The sequence below is a fragment of the Palaemon carinicauda genome, chromosome 22, assembly GCF_036898095.1.
Source record: "Palaemon carinicauda isolate YSFRI2023 chromosome 22, ASM3689809v2, whole genome shotgun sequence".
Lineage (NCBI taxonomy): Eukaryota > Metazoa > Arthropoda > Malacostraca > Decapoda > Palaemonidae > Palaemon > Palaemon carinicauda.
Window position 1 is genome coordinate 6,032,750 of NC_090746.1, and position 15,000 is coordinate 6,047,749.

The 15,000-nt window shown below is 34.2% G+C and overlaps 2 protein-coding genes across 2 annotated transcripts in view; both read left to right on the forward strand.

Annotated features, from left to right (window-relative positions):
• The window catches only part of LOC137616752 (spectrin beta chain-like), a 123,365-nt gene extending 116,315 nt beyond the window's left edge, over positions 1-7,050 (forward strand). Inside the window, exons 17-22 of the mRNA XM_068346753.1 lie at positions 1,208-1,343; positions 1,711-2,303; positions 3,178-3,360; positions 3,775-3,981; positions 6,673-6,834; positions 7,045-7,050. Coding sequence (XP_068202854.1) covers positions 1,208-1,343; positions 1,711-2,303; positions 3,178-3,360; positions 3,775-3,981; positions 6,673-6,834; positions 7,045-7,050 — 1,287 coding nt within the window. The remainder of the gene's footprint in view (positions 1-1,207; positions 1,344-1,710; positions 2,304-3,177; positions 3,361-3,774; positions 3,982-6,672; positions 6,835-7,044) is intronic.
• A 456-nt stretch (positions 7,051-7,506) lies between these two features.
• LOC137616304 (spectrin alpha chain, non-erythrocytic 1-like) overlaps positions 7,507-15,000 on the forward strand; it is a 24,374-nt gene continuing 16,880 nt past the window's right edge. The window contains 7 exon segments of the mRNA XM_068345950.1: positions 7,507-7,662; positions 7,665-7,981; positions 8,227-8,346; positions 8,901-9,050; positions 10,312-11,325; positions 12,587-12,703; positions 13,271-13,450. Coding sequence (XP_068202051.1) covers positions 7,641-7,662; positions 7,665-7,981; positions 8,227-8,346; positions 8,901-9,050; positions 10,312-11,325; positions 12,587-12,703; positions 13,271-13,450 — 1,920 coding nt within the window. The 5' untranslated portion in view covers positions 7,507-7,640.

Below are 15,000 nucleotides of genomic sequence, written 5' to 3' on the forward strand. Positions count from 1 at the left end.
CTATTTTTCCTTGCTGGAGCCATTGCCCTTAGAGCATCCTGCAGTTCAACAAGGATTGTAGCTTAGCAAGTAACAATAACAACAACAATAATAATAATAATAATAATAATAATAATAATAATAATAATAATAATAATAGAAATACTATTTCTAGGTTTAAACAGATCTTTGCTATCAGCTAGAATACTAGATTATCTAAAAAAGAAATGAAACGAACGTTAAAAGAGCAATAGTGAAAAGACAAGGGAATGAAAAAAACGATCAAACGTAGGTAAAAAGTATCAAAATAAAATAGAATAATTTACAGAACTGAAAACTAGTCGCACATATAGGTAACTGAATATCGTATTGCGATAATGAGTCATTCACAATAGAGATTTATGTGTGATTGTACCAATTAACTCAAAATGATAATTGCGATTAACTTATTTTTATTGTACGTTCACTGTTACAAACGTCAATCGTCTGACCCTAATACTGTAATACTTTAATACTGTATCAGTTGGCTAGCAGCATTTATTGATAGCTAGTTGTCAATGGGATGATCATAGCCATATTCATGCGGAATGCAGATTATGTTAAGAAAATAAGTTTTAATTATACCGCTGTGACAACTATAGTCGCCGCAGAGATTCTGGGCGAATTAAGCCCAACCCCCTGATGACGTCTGAGCCAATCATGTTTTCTCCCGCGTTAACAGCAGTCACTGCTAACGTAAAACGTGATTGGCTATGACATCATCAATGGCTGGGGCTTATTTCACCCGGAATCTTTGCGGCGACTATAGTTCTTCTATTCATAATTTTGGTTTCTTCATCGGTTTCTTGGTTGTTATCATTAGCAGAGTTATCTTCCTATCCTTAGCAGGTAATCTAGATGTGTGAATTACCAATTCTGTTCTAAATTATAAGCGCTGGAGAGATGACGTAAGGAGTAAAAAGCTTGATGTTTAGATTTCCTCCTGCAATGATCAGATTTGAAATTTAGATCAATTTTCATAATGCATATATCTACTTGTTCTATTTTCATTTTATACCGATAGAAATGTAAGGTTTACATTCCTAAAAATATTCTAATTCTGTTTGAGTGATGATCAGTCCTTACTGTGGCAAAACTGTTCATTATTTAAAGACTCAATCTTCATCTGTATAGCCATTTTGATACAACAATTGAAGAGGTTTTCTGTATCCTTTGTGTATCATTTCAGGCACCAAAGGTTAAAGTCAAGCGAACTTCAAGTTCATCAAGTTCATCTAGTTCCTCCAGTTCAAGCTCTTCAGATTCATCTTCTGATGAAAGCGAAACCTTATCCAAAGGCAAGGCAGTAAAATCGAAATCGAAATGTAAGAGTTGGAAAACATATGTATTGTTTATCATTCAAATTGCATTTTGTAATGCTATAAAGCAAATTTAATGCAGCACATATTTAACAAGAAAGAGCTTTTGATTTTAATTTGAAATTACTATCAACCTTTCAGAACTTACGTACAATTCCATACTGTTTTCTTCAGAAATTATATCATGAAGCAATAGGCTTGCCATTGTTAGCAAGTTCTGGAAATGAGCAATTATCATCATTGTTATTGTTAAGGCTTTTGGTGTATATACAGCATGCATTTCAAACAATTAAGTTCAGCTGAATGTAGCTGAATTTATATCCTTTATGTAAGAAAGATGGTTTTCAATTTTATATTTCTCTCTCATATGCAGATAAGAAGTTCAATTTTGAGAATAAAGAAGCTATCACGAAATATCTGCAGTCAATCAATTCACTTTATCGACAACTTTATGAGTATTCTCAGAAGCAGCAATCATTCCTCCAAGAATCTTTTAAAGTTTACAAGTTTCTCGAAGAATGTGATGACTTCGAGGAGTGGCTAAAAGACAGAGAATGCCTTCTGACAGCAGAAACTTCAGGGGACATGGAAATCGAGAAGAGGCGTTACGAAAAAGTCGTGGAGGACTTGAAACATGCAGGAGCGAGACTTGTTGTGATAGACAAAAGCGTTCAAGAATTCATAGCATCAGAGAGCAGTCAAGTGGATAAGATTAAGCATCGCAAGGCTCAACTCTATGAACAATGGACTCTTCTGAACCGTCTCAAGCAACAGAAAGAGCACAGTTTGCAAGCAGCAGCTACTGTCAACGATTTTCTGCAGAGCTGCGATGAAATTGTAGACTGGGTGGAAAGGAAAATAGCAAAACTAAACAATGTACGGATTTCCAATGATCTCGATACTGTGCACCTTCAACAACGAAGCCTTGATCAAATGGAGAGTGAACTTGGACCTATTAAAGAGAAGGTTAGTGTTTATGCACCCAACTTTCAAACTTATGTTTTACAACTCTAAGATAATGAAAATTTTCCCAATAAAGGTCATTTGCATAAACTTTCCAATAAAAAGGTAAAAATTATTTACTGTAAATTTTCAGTATCTTACAAGAATAGTCTCCATAAAATAATGGAAGTTTGGAAACAAAGCCTCAATTTATTGAAAATATATATCTGGTTTACTTGTTATTTTTTCTTATGGATTTTCTTTAAAGCATAAGTACAACTATTTTACCCGACCATTTTTTCGAAACTTCTACGTTTTATTTTCAAAACTTCCTCTTTGCTGTCAGTAAAAATAATAGGATACATAAACCTACTTGTCAAGAACTTGGCATTTGTAATGTTTTATAAATTCATACGGAACCGTTATCTCAAAGGGTTTATAGTCGCTGCAAAGATTCTGCGCGAAATAAGCCACACCCCCTAATGGTGTCATAGCCAATCACGTTGTCTCCCACGTTAGCAGCAGTCACAGTACATCCCCTATCAAATTTCATACTATACTAACTTAAAATTCCTATTCCTATCAAATTTCAAACTAACTGAAAATACCTTAAACATTTCAAACTATACTACCTTAAAATCCTTTACAAATTTCAAGCTATGCTAACTGATAATCACTTTGAGAGCATGTGTTGTGATCGCTGTTAACGCAGGAGACCACATGTTTGGCTACGACGTCATCAGGGGGTGGAGCTCATTTCGCCCGGAATCAATTTGGTGTCTATAGTGTCTTTTGAAATGGTTACTGAATTCACATATGTGTATATTCATCATGTATTACCTTTACTTTGTTATTTGATACAGAATGTATTTATGACTTTTTGTTATGCTTTTTGCAGTTAGGACGAATGAATCTAATGGCTGAATCAGTCAAAATCTCATACCCAAATGATTCAAAGGTCATAATCAAACGTCAACAAGAGCTGCAGACTTACTGGAAAACTTTTAACGACAAACTTCAAAAACAAAAAGATGCTTTAGAAGAAGCCGTGGTTTTGATTCATTATTGGAACATGGAAAAGGTAAGGCAGAATTATCAAGAAGTTTTGCTAATCATTCTTAACACTGATTATTTGTAAAATCACAAGTGGGCACTATTCTCATTTCTCAATTATCAGTAATCATTGTATATGATTTCTAAGAATATTGACTGTTAACGTTTGGTACAATTTATTTACTTCAGAAAATACCATCACTCAGCCTTTTTTAATAATTTATGTAAGCCTGTTAAACAACATGGAAACATTCTTAACTCAACAATACAGGCACTTTTCCCAGAGAAACATTATTGAAATTTCACAAATTACTTGCATGAACGGACGAAATATGAACCTAGGCACAGATCATTTCCAGTCTTCATTATTTCCTTGTTTGCCAGAAGCCGATTCATCTGTATTCACCGGAAACTAGCCCTTAACCACTTTTCTTTGTTGTAGAATGTGAATTGCCTCTTAAGTGGGATCAGACTGAGTCTAAACTCGAAGATTACTGGAGAGGATGTTACAACAGCGAAATGTCAAATGGAAGCCCACCAGGAGTTAACACATGAAATAGAGGTTCTTCAAAAAGAAGCCAATGATCTACAAAAACTCGGAGAAACGTTTGTAAAGAAGTATCCAAGCAGACAAAGCATTAGGGAGAAGGTGAGTCTCCTTCTCTACTCCTATACTAGCCCCCTGGCTAGTACAGTGGTAACGTGTTCGGCAAGCATTCGCATGGCAGCAGATTAATCCCAACCCAGGAATGAGAGTTTAAGCTGTTTACTGGGGGGGCCACTGCTGTGGTTGGGCACCACAGTGGAGGGTTGGGCTTGCCCAGCTGACTTTCTGGTGAGCATCTATTCTGATGAAACTGGAACTGAAACCAGCCACCTTTACCTTTAAATGAAGCTATCATAGAGATAGGTTCCTATTAAATCACTTATTTATCCTGAGACACTACCGCTAAAATGTTATGGGGTTTTTTGACTGGCCAGACAGTACTACATTGGATCCTTCTCTCTGATTATGGTTCAATTTCCCTTTACCTACACACACACCAAATAGTCTGGCCTATTCTGTACATATTCTCCTCTGTCCTCATACACCTGACAACACTGAGATTACCAAACAATTCTTCTTCTCTTAAGGGATTAATTACTGCACTTTAATTGTTCAGTGGCCACTTTCCTCTTGGTAAGGGTAGACGAGACTCTTTAGCTATAGTAAGCAGCTCTTCTAAGAGGACACTCCAAAATCAAACCATTGTTCTCAGGTCTTAGGTTGTGATCGCTGTTAACGCAGGAAACCATATGTTTGGCTATGACGTCATCAGGGGGTGGAGCTCATTTCGCCTGGAATCAATGTGGTGTCTGTAGTACCATGGTCTTCCACTGTTTTGGGTTAGCGTTCTCTTGCTTAAGGGTAAACTCGGGCTCACTATGCTATCTTATTTCTCTTCCTCTTGTTTTGTTAAAGCTTTTATAGTTTAAATAAGATATTTATTTTAGTGTTACTCTTTTTAAGATATTTCACTTTTTCTTGTTGCCTTTCCTCACTGGGCTATTTTCCCTGTTGGAGCCCTGCGCTTATATCACCCTAATTTTCCAACTACGGTTGTAACTCAGCAAATAATAATAATAATAATAATAATAATAATAATAATTTACAAGGCCACCCATTTCTGTATCTAATAGGCCCTGAATGAAAAGATTGTGTTCTAATTCCTAAAAAGTGAAAAAAAAAGCAATCTAACATTTAAAAGACCAGTACCTACTTTTATTCATACTCTCACAAACATGTATCTGAAATGAAGATTGAAGATTTACAAACTTGAAGAAAGTGTAACTAAATGAGAGACAAAATTTTGAAGAAATTCTTTCTCCCAACAGCTTAAAGAACTCGAAAGGGAGACAGGAGAGATTCAAAGGACTTGGGAGGTAAAACTCACACTGCTGCAACAAACGGTTGAGCTTTCTTATTTCGTCAGGGAGGCAGAATACATCGACGTTGCAACGCGGTCTTATGAAACCGTCCTCAGAACAGCTGATCTTGGTGTGAGTATTCTATTCTTCATTTTGGAACCATTTCGTGATAAATATTTCAGATAAAACAATATGACTGAAAAACACTGTATGTATTGTATTTCTTAGTGCCCTCTTTGAATTTTTTAGTATTGACTCTAGTTATCATCATTATCTCCTACGCCTATTGACGCAAATGGCCTGGATTAGATTTCGCCAGTCATCTCCATCTTGAGCTTTTAAATCTATAATTTTCCATTCATCATCTCCTACTTCACGCTTCATAGTCCTCAGCCATGTAGCCCTGGGTCTTCCGACTCTTCTAGTGCCTTGTGGAGCCCAGTTGAAAGTTTGGAGAAAGTAATCTCTCCTGGGGAGTGCGGAGAGCATGACCAAACCATCTCCATCTGCCCCTCACCATGATCTCATCCACATATGGCACCTGTGTAATCTATAATAGTTTCATTTCTAATCTTGTCTTTCAATTCCCAATATTCTTCTGAGGGCTTTGTTCTCAAGTCTACAAAATCTGTTGGACATTGTTTCATTGTTGTACCACGATTCATGCCCAATTTTGAAAAACACTTTCCTTCGATAAATATAAATATAAATATTATATAAATATTATATATATATACTGTATATATATATGTATATATATACATACATATATATATATACTGTATATATATATATATATATATATATATATATATATATATAAGTGTGTGTGTAATCGTTTGCATAATGCTTGAGTAAGTGTATATACATTAGATCAAGATCCAAAAAGTCATATTCCAGGAATTGTTGATATTTCAGTCAAACATTACTATAGATCATCAGAGTATAATTCTCCTTCTTCTTCCCCACCGTTATCCCTACATTACGGGGTCGGTTGCCTGATGCGCCCTCTCCCTTACCTTCTATCAAAGACATCCTCTTCCACCAAACCTCTTCTCTCCATATCATCCTTCGCCTTATCTCGCCATCTTATTCTCTGCCTCCTTCTCGATCTTCTTCCCTTAACAGATTCCTCCCAAGCCCTACTCACTCCCTCCCCACTATCCGTTCTCAACACGTGCCCACACCATCTCAGTCGTGACACTCTTATCATCTCTGTAATCTTTACTACACCTGCCATTCTTCTTATTCAATCATTTTCTAATATTTCAAACAGTGATATCCCCATAATCCACTTCAGCATTCTCATCTCTGTTCTCTCAAGCTTTGCTTCAAAGGCATCCTCTTCCACCAAACCTCTTCTCTCCATATCATCCTTCACTTTCTCAGAATATTAGTTTTCACAATTGACTGGATTCTCATTTTGTCTCAGGATACCTTGGATGAAGCAGAACTATTGTTGAAACGCCACAAGGAATTTGAGAATGTTTTATCTGCTCGAGCAGAAAGGCTGGAAAAGTTCATTCGCTCAGCTGATAAACTCATTCATTCCAACCACCCAGAAACCATCCTGATTACACAACGGAAGGATCAGGTATGTTGTGATGTTTGATACCAAGCGTTTGAATAAGCAGCACCTATTGTACATTGTAAAACTGTTCTATGTCATTTCATCTTCATTTTTAATCCTTTTTTATATACATAAAAAATAGGATAGTCGTATTTGCATGTATAAAAAGGTTCATCAGTATTGTTGTCATCATTTTTAATACTATTTATCTACCTTTTTACTTCTGGATTTCAGTTTTGAATTTAGAAAAAAAAATGTTTTTATTTGTAATGGTTATAGTTTACTTGGAAATAAGCATCTGGTATTATCTACGCTGACCAATTTCTATACAATGATCATTCATAATTTAAATTTTCATATTAATATCTTTTATTATGATATGAAGACAACGTATGTGTGTGCTTTCAGTGCCGAACTAAATTGCAACTAACTTAAAAAGAATATTTTGTTTAGCTTCTTCCATTTACTCTAAATGCCTTTGATCACCTCGAGTCCCAAATATCTTTCCCAGCTTTGTGAACGTCGAGCAGTGATCATTGATCTCAGCAAGGCGAGAAAAGAGATCCTTGTTGATTCGGTGGCTTATCAGAAATTCAAAGCTGATGTTCTTGAATTTGAAGACTGGATATCAGACAAGAAGGAAATCTCTCAAGATGAATCCTACAGAAGCCTGGTTTCCATCAAGAGGAAGCTTCAGGCACACCAAGTTTTGGAGAGTGAGGTCAGGTCAAATGAGAGTCGCTTCCAGTACCTGAAGAAAATTGCAGAAGGACTTATTCAAAAGAAACATTACCACATGGAAAATATCGTCGTGATAGTAACTGAATTAGATGATAAATGGAAAGGACTGTGCACGAGCGTCAAGGAGAAAGGAATTAAGCTTAAGCAAGCAGAAGAAGAGTGCATCTTCAATGAAAAAATGGAAGAGGTCATGAAGAAAGTCAATGCCATTGAGAGGGTCCTCAAAGGATCCGAAGTCGCACATGACCTACGTTATGCTATTATTGTTCTGAATAAACACCAGAATCTAGAGAGAGATTTGGCAAACTTAGAAAAAATCATGAGTGAATTAAATGAAACTGCTGAGAACATGATCCAGGAGGGACACTTTGATGCTGATAACATACATGCTTCATCATTGATGTCGAAAGCAAAGTTTGATGAAATAAAGGTATGCTTTTCTTTATTAATACAAAAGTAATACTATGCTTTCAAAAATTTATTCATTATTCATACTGATATTATACATTTTGCATCAAATTATTTTGTATTGCAATAGGACACATTGCTACTTCAGATAACAGTTGCATTTTTAAATTTTTAACTGGCTAGTATGCTAAAGATGATTTCATTGTAACCTTTGTTTATAAAACTAGAAAAAATATAAATCTAACTTTATATACCCTATCTTTTAAGGCACTGGCTAGCCATCGACGTCTCAGTTTAGAAGATTCTCTGAAGGGTTTCAAGTTTATTTACGAAACGGATTTGGAGTTGCAGCTTCTTTCGGAATACGATCGCATAGCTTCATCGAAGGTGAGCGTTCGATTTTGGTAATTATTACTAATTTTATTATTACTAGCTATCCTACAACCTTAGTTGGAAAAGCATGACATAAAACTTTTCATAGCTTACATATGAAAGATCTGTTTTAATGTTGTTACTGTTCTTATAATATTTTATTTTAATTAATTATTACTTCTCCTATAGTTAATCTATTTCCTTATTTCCTTTCCTGACTGAGCTATTTTTCCCTGTTGGAGCCTTTGCGGTTATAGCATCCTCCTTTTCCAACTAAGATTGTAGCTTAACTAGTAATAATAATAACAATAATAATAATAATAATAATAATGATAATAATAAAAAAATAATTATAATAATAATAAAATAATAATAATAATAATAATAAAATTATTATAATAATAATAATAATAATAATAATAATAATAATAATAATAATAATAATAATAATAATAATAATAATAATAATAATAATATACCCCCTAACCTCCATCATGATAAAACTAAACTAATTAACTTAGCCTAATAACCTGTGTCTCATCAATAACTTGAATATTTTCCACGCACAGGAAATTGCGACTGACCTATCCGGGGCACGATTGATGATGGCAAAGCACCGGAAATTTAGATCTGATGTAGAGCATCACCAATTAAAATTTAATGAAATTCTCGAGAGGGGAAAGAGAATCATTGAGGAAAATAACTCTCATGTGCTGGAAGTAAGTATATGATAATAAGCGCCATCAAAAATAGATGGTTTGGTTCTGCGTGTCGTTTGAAAAAAATAGGCAATTTGAAATGTCAAAACAACTGAAACATGAATCAATATATATATATATATATATATATATATATATATATATATATATATGTATATATATATATATATATACATATATATATATAAACATATATATATATATATATATATATATATATACATACATATATATATTCTTTTATTTGCGTCATTTGAAAAATTAGGCCATTCAAAATTTCAAAACAACTAAAATATCAACATATATATATATATATATATATATATATATATATATATATATATATATATATATATATATATATATATATATATTATTTTTTTGTCATTTGATAGAAATTGGCCATTCAAAATTTCAGAAAAACTGAAGCATGAATTAATATATTTTTTTTTATTTGCGTCATTTGAAAAATTAGGCCATTTGAAATTTCAATACAACTGAAATATGAATAAACATATTTATTTTTATTTGCGTCATTTGAAAAATTAGGCCATTCAAAATTTCAAATCGACTGAATCATTAATCAATATATATATATATTTTTTTCATTTTCTTCATTTGAAAAATAAGGCCATTCAAAATTTCACAACAATTGAACCATGAATCAATATATATATATATATATATATATATATATATATATATATATATATATATATATATATATATATATTAATTTGCCTCATTTCGAAGTTTAGGCCATTGAAAATTTTAACAAAATCTGAAACACGAACTAATATATTCTTTTTATTTTCTTCATTTGAAAAGTGAGGCCATTCAAAATTTCAATACAACTGAACCATGAATCAATTTTTTTCTTAATAGGTTATTTGTATTGTTGATAAATAATCTATTTTTTTTTTATTTTAACAACAAGGCTGAAGAAGAGAAACTGGTTTATTTCTAGTTATTTGTAAATACACATTTATGAATCAATATTTTATTTTCTAAGAAGATTATTTGTATTGCTCTTAAATAATATTTTTTTTTAATTTTAACATCAATATTAGAAAAGGGAAACTTTGATTTATTTCAATGCTATTTGTAACTTCACATTTTCTATCAATGGCCAGTACAAGCAAAAAGTTCAGGTGAACAGTAACTTTGTTAATTTAACAATGATTTAAGTTGTCATCATGACCCCAAATATTTTGTGCAGTGTCTTGGGTAAATAAATTCATCACTAATTTATTTTAAACAGATACAAAATCGTGTAGAAATTCTCAAAGAAAGTTGGTCAGACCTCCAGGAAAACATTCTGAAACGAGATCAACTCTTAGACGACAACTTGAAAGTTCGAAACTGTCTGGCTGAGATCGAAGACTTGGAGAATTTGATCAACAAATCTAAGACAGAATTAATGGACCATGCTGGAGATGAAGTCGACTGTGGGAGAAAGAGCAAGGAGAGAAGTGATCGAAGCTGTAGTAGTAGCAGCAGCAGTAACAGCAGTCACAAAAGCAGCAATCGAGAAAGACGTAGTTCCAAAGATAAATCAGGTCCTAAACGTAAAAGCAGGAAAGGTAGGAGCAGTAGCAACAGCAGCCAAGATGATAGTAAGGATATTCCAAGGTATGAAGGAAAAGATAAAATGCGAAGTCGTAGCAGTAGCAGTAATAGTAGGAGTAGCAGTAGAAACAAGAGCAGGAAAAGTAGTAGAAGCCCTAGTGGGAGAAATGAAGATAGACAACGGAGTCAAAGTAGCAGTAGAAGTAGCAGTCACAGCAAGAGCCCTAAAAATACACATAGAAAAGGTCGTAATAGCAGCAAAAGCAGGAGCCGTAGCAGTAGCAGTAGCAGAAGCCATAGTGATGGCAGTAAATCTGAACCAAGACGTAAACAGAGACGAAGCAGAAATCGTAGTCATAGTAGCAGTAGCAGCAGAAGCCGAAGCAGGAGTCATAGTGATGAACGCAAGGAAACTTCGCACGACAGAAGTAGACGAAAGGAAAAGCTCATTAGCCCAAATCGTGATGCTCGTAGAAGACGTAGTAGAAGTAGCACCAGTCAGGATAGTGCCTCAGACAGTGAGAAGTGTCCAACCCAGAGGAGGAATGACTCTCCTGGCCGTGGTCGGAGACGGAACCGCATACGGAACCCCAAACTTCGAAAACATCGTAAGGGCAGCGGTCGGACCAATAGCAGTAGTAGTTGCAGTAGTAGCAGTGATGATAGTGAGGCACACGACACTGAAGAACTGTTGCTGAAGCACAAGGTAAGATCGAAAGAATCATAGAAAATATAGTGTGATAAGGGAAGAAATCGAAATGGTATATTATTCATAAAACATTGAACAGTTTCTTGTTTTATTAATGAAATAACTTCGGAGCAAAGTTCATTGATGATCTTGGATTCTTGAAGAATAACTTTAAATGGATTTAAGTGAATATAGCAGGTAGGTTAGAACCCAAACTTAATTATTTTCTATTTTATATCATTTATAGTATATTACTTATATTATTTACGACCTTGCACTCTCTACAAAGTCATTTCTCTTAGCATTAATGGAAGTCAAGATGAGTTGTGGCACTATTTATAATGTTTTTACAAATGTAACCCCAAATGAAATTACAAAATTGTGTTAATTACCTAATTTTTCTATCTTCCATTTATTTTTCGTTTATGCTCCAACAGATAGAGATTTTTATTTTAAATTTTTGCATAAAATACCACAAAGCAGCACATAACGTATCTCTTGCTCTACTACGTTGGCTTCCTATCTCTGGTTACGGTTCACTTTCCATTTGCCTACACATACACCGAATAGTCTGGCCTATAATTTACGTATTCTCCTGTCCTCATACACTTGACAACACTGAGATTACCAAACAATTCTTCTTCGCTCAAGAGGTTAACTACTACACTGTAATTGTTCAGTGGTTACTTTCCTCTTGGTAAGGGTAGAAGAGACTCTTTAGCTATGGTAAGCAGCTCTTATAAAAGAAGGACACTCCAAAATCAAACCATTGTTCTCTAGTCTTGGGTAGTGCCATAGCCTCTGTACCATAGTCTTTCACTGTCTAGGGTAGAGTTCTCTTAATCGAGCACACTATTCTGTATTATTTCTCTTCCCCTTGTTTTTTTTCAAGTTTTTATTGTGTATATATATGAAAAATCTAATTTAATGTTACTGTTCTTGAAATATTCTATTTTCATTGTTCATTACTCCTCTTGTAGTTTATTTATTTCCTTATTTCCTTTCCCCACTGGTCTATTTTTCCTTACTGGAGGCCTTGGGCATATAATATCCCTCTTTTCAAACTAGGGTTGTAGCTTGGTTATTCTATTCTATTTACCAAGACACTGCCCACAATTTCGGTGAGTAGCCGACATATAAAAAAGGGAACAAAAGGTGATCCTTCCACACTCTGCTCCTCCCAGCCTGACGAGGGTTTCAACCGAGTTTGGCTGGTAATGCTATGGGTCCACAGCACAAGTAATGATAATGATGATATTGATATTTTTCTCATTTTCAGGCCATCGATCAGGACATTCAGAAGTATAACGATGCTGTTGCGAAAATATCACTCACAGTAAACACACTTGACGAAGACAGCCATCCCGACGCGAGGGAACTTCAAGACCGCTTGCAGGTATTTCTCATTTCTAATGATAAATCGAATTAACGACAGAAATATGATTAAGTATATGGTGTTTTGTAAAGAAAGCTGCGTTAGCATGTCATTCATTTTATGATGTGTCTTTGGTTTGCTAGCATTAAAAGAAATATACGCAGTTTCCTTATATTCATAAAGTAGATATTCTTTTAGTTTTCAAATTTTTTACGAGCGCACACGCTTACACTCATGCCAAAATACACACACACACATACATATATATATATATATATATATATATATATATATATATATATATATATATATATATATATATATATATGTATATATATATATACATACATACTGTACATATAAATATATATATATATATATATATGCATATATATTGTATATATACATATATATATATATATATATATATATATATATATATATATATATATATATACATATATATATAAGTGTATGTGTGCGCTCGTATATACAGTATGTGCATAATTAGTCCACTAATTTCCACAGATGCTATAGTACACTTGATAAAAAATAATAAATTTTAACGAGACTCTTCTTCTTCCAAAGGCAATGGCAGAGAAGCTGGAGGATCTGAGAGAAGAACTGGGTCACAATCAGGTCAAAGTTCACCAGGGTCTTGACCTTCAACAGTATTTACAAGAAGTCAGAGATCTGAAAAGGTGGATAGCACAGCACAATCCATCTGTCACCTCATTGGATTATGAACAAGGCTATGAACACATTGTGGTTAGTTCAATAACAATGAAATCTATTTATCATTGTTGTTCAAGATAACAGAAAGATCTGATTGGAGAGGAGTAGTTCTTTTGCTTGGGGAGTATACTCAGGCATGCTGTTCTATGTTATTTCTCTTCTTTTTTTTTAAAGTTTTTATAATTTATTTGTCAAGGATCTTATCTAATGTTATCACTGTTCTTCAAATATTTTATTTTGATTGTTTATTCTTTTGTAGTTTATTTATTTCCTTCCCTCACTGGGCTATTTTTCCCTGTTGGAACCCTTGGGTTTATAGCTTCTTGCTTTTCCAAATAGGGTTATAGATTAGCTTGTATTAATGATAATAATAATAATAATAATAATAATAATAATAATAATAATAATAATAATGTAGGATTAGACAGTGAAGACTGTTTGCAGGTCATATTTTTTCATAAAACATTTATACAAAAAGTTTGAAATGAAATCAAAACGTTGTATGTGGTTAATATGAACCCCAAAAACGTTTATGATATAAACAAAGGAGATGCAATTTGTAGGATGTACAGTAGATGTTTGCTATATAATTTATAAAGAGCGATTGAAAGTCTCTGATAAAAGTGAGGCGCTTTTAAAGGCCGCTCATGAATGGCAGAGACAAGGGAGAGGGACATTGCCCTATCAAGCAGGACAATGCCCTAGAGACTGACCATGTATTATGATCAGTGCCGAAGACCCCTCTCCATCCAAGCTAGGATCAAGGAGGGCCAGACAATGGTTGCTGATGACTCAGCAGGTAGACCTGTAGGCACTCCCAATCACCCCATCCTTAGCTCACAAGGATGGTGATATTGCAGCGACCAAAGGTACTAACGAGATTGAGCGGGACTCGAACCCCAGTCTGGCGATTACCAGTCAGGGATGAAGTTAGAGAAAAGAGTAGATGGAGGTACAAAGAGATCAAATAGGAAAATGAGTTTTAAATGGAGTTTAGAATCATTTTGCATTGTATATGAATCAGTACAGATTAGAAAAAGAAGAGACTGCAGATACCAGCAATACTTTAGATCATGTAGCTAAAGAAGGTATTTGAGATTAAATGTGACCAACGGTAAGGTTATAAGAGTGAAAGGAAACCTGGAAAATATATATGAATATAAAAGGGTACCAAGGTACTTGAATTATCTATGGATTCTAGGAAGGTTATCTTGAGTCATCTCTCTATTATTAACTCCACCAACGAAGTAGGTAAGAGGTTGTGTTTGCCCCAGTTTGTCTGTTCGTTCGTTTGCTTGTTTGTGAACAACTTCCTGGCCACAATTTTACTCATTGAGTAGTGAAACTTTTAGGGATTAATTGTTATGTTGGGATGTGGAAGTGATTCAATTTTGAGGGTCATAAGTCAAAGGTCAAGGTCAAGATCGAGCAAAATGTCGACTGAATTAACCCCAAGTTCGCACATAGTTGTCACAGACTTCAAATACGCCTACGGTCTAAATTAATTCTGGGAAAGGCAAGCTGGTTTCAAGAAATATATAGTGGTGGCGGAGGTCTGCACTCTGAGTGCTTTTCTAGTTGAA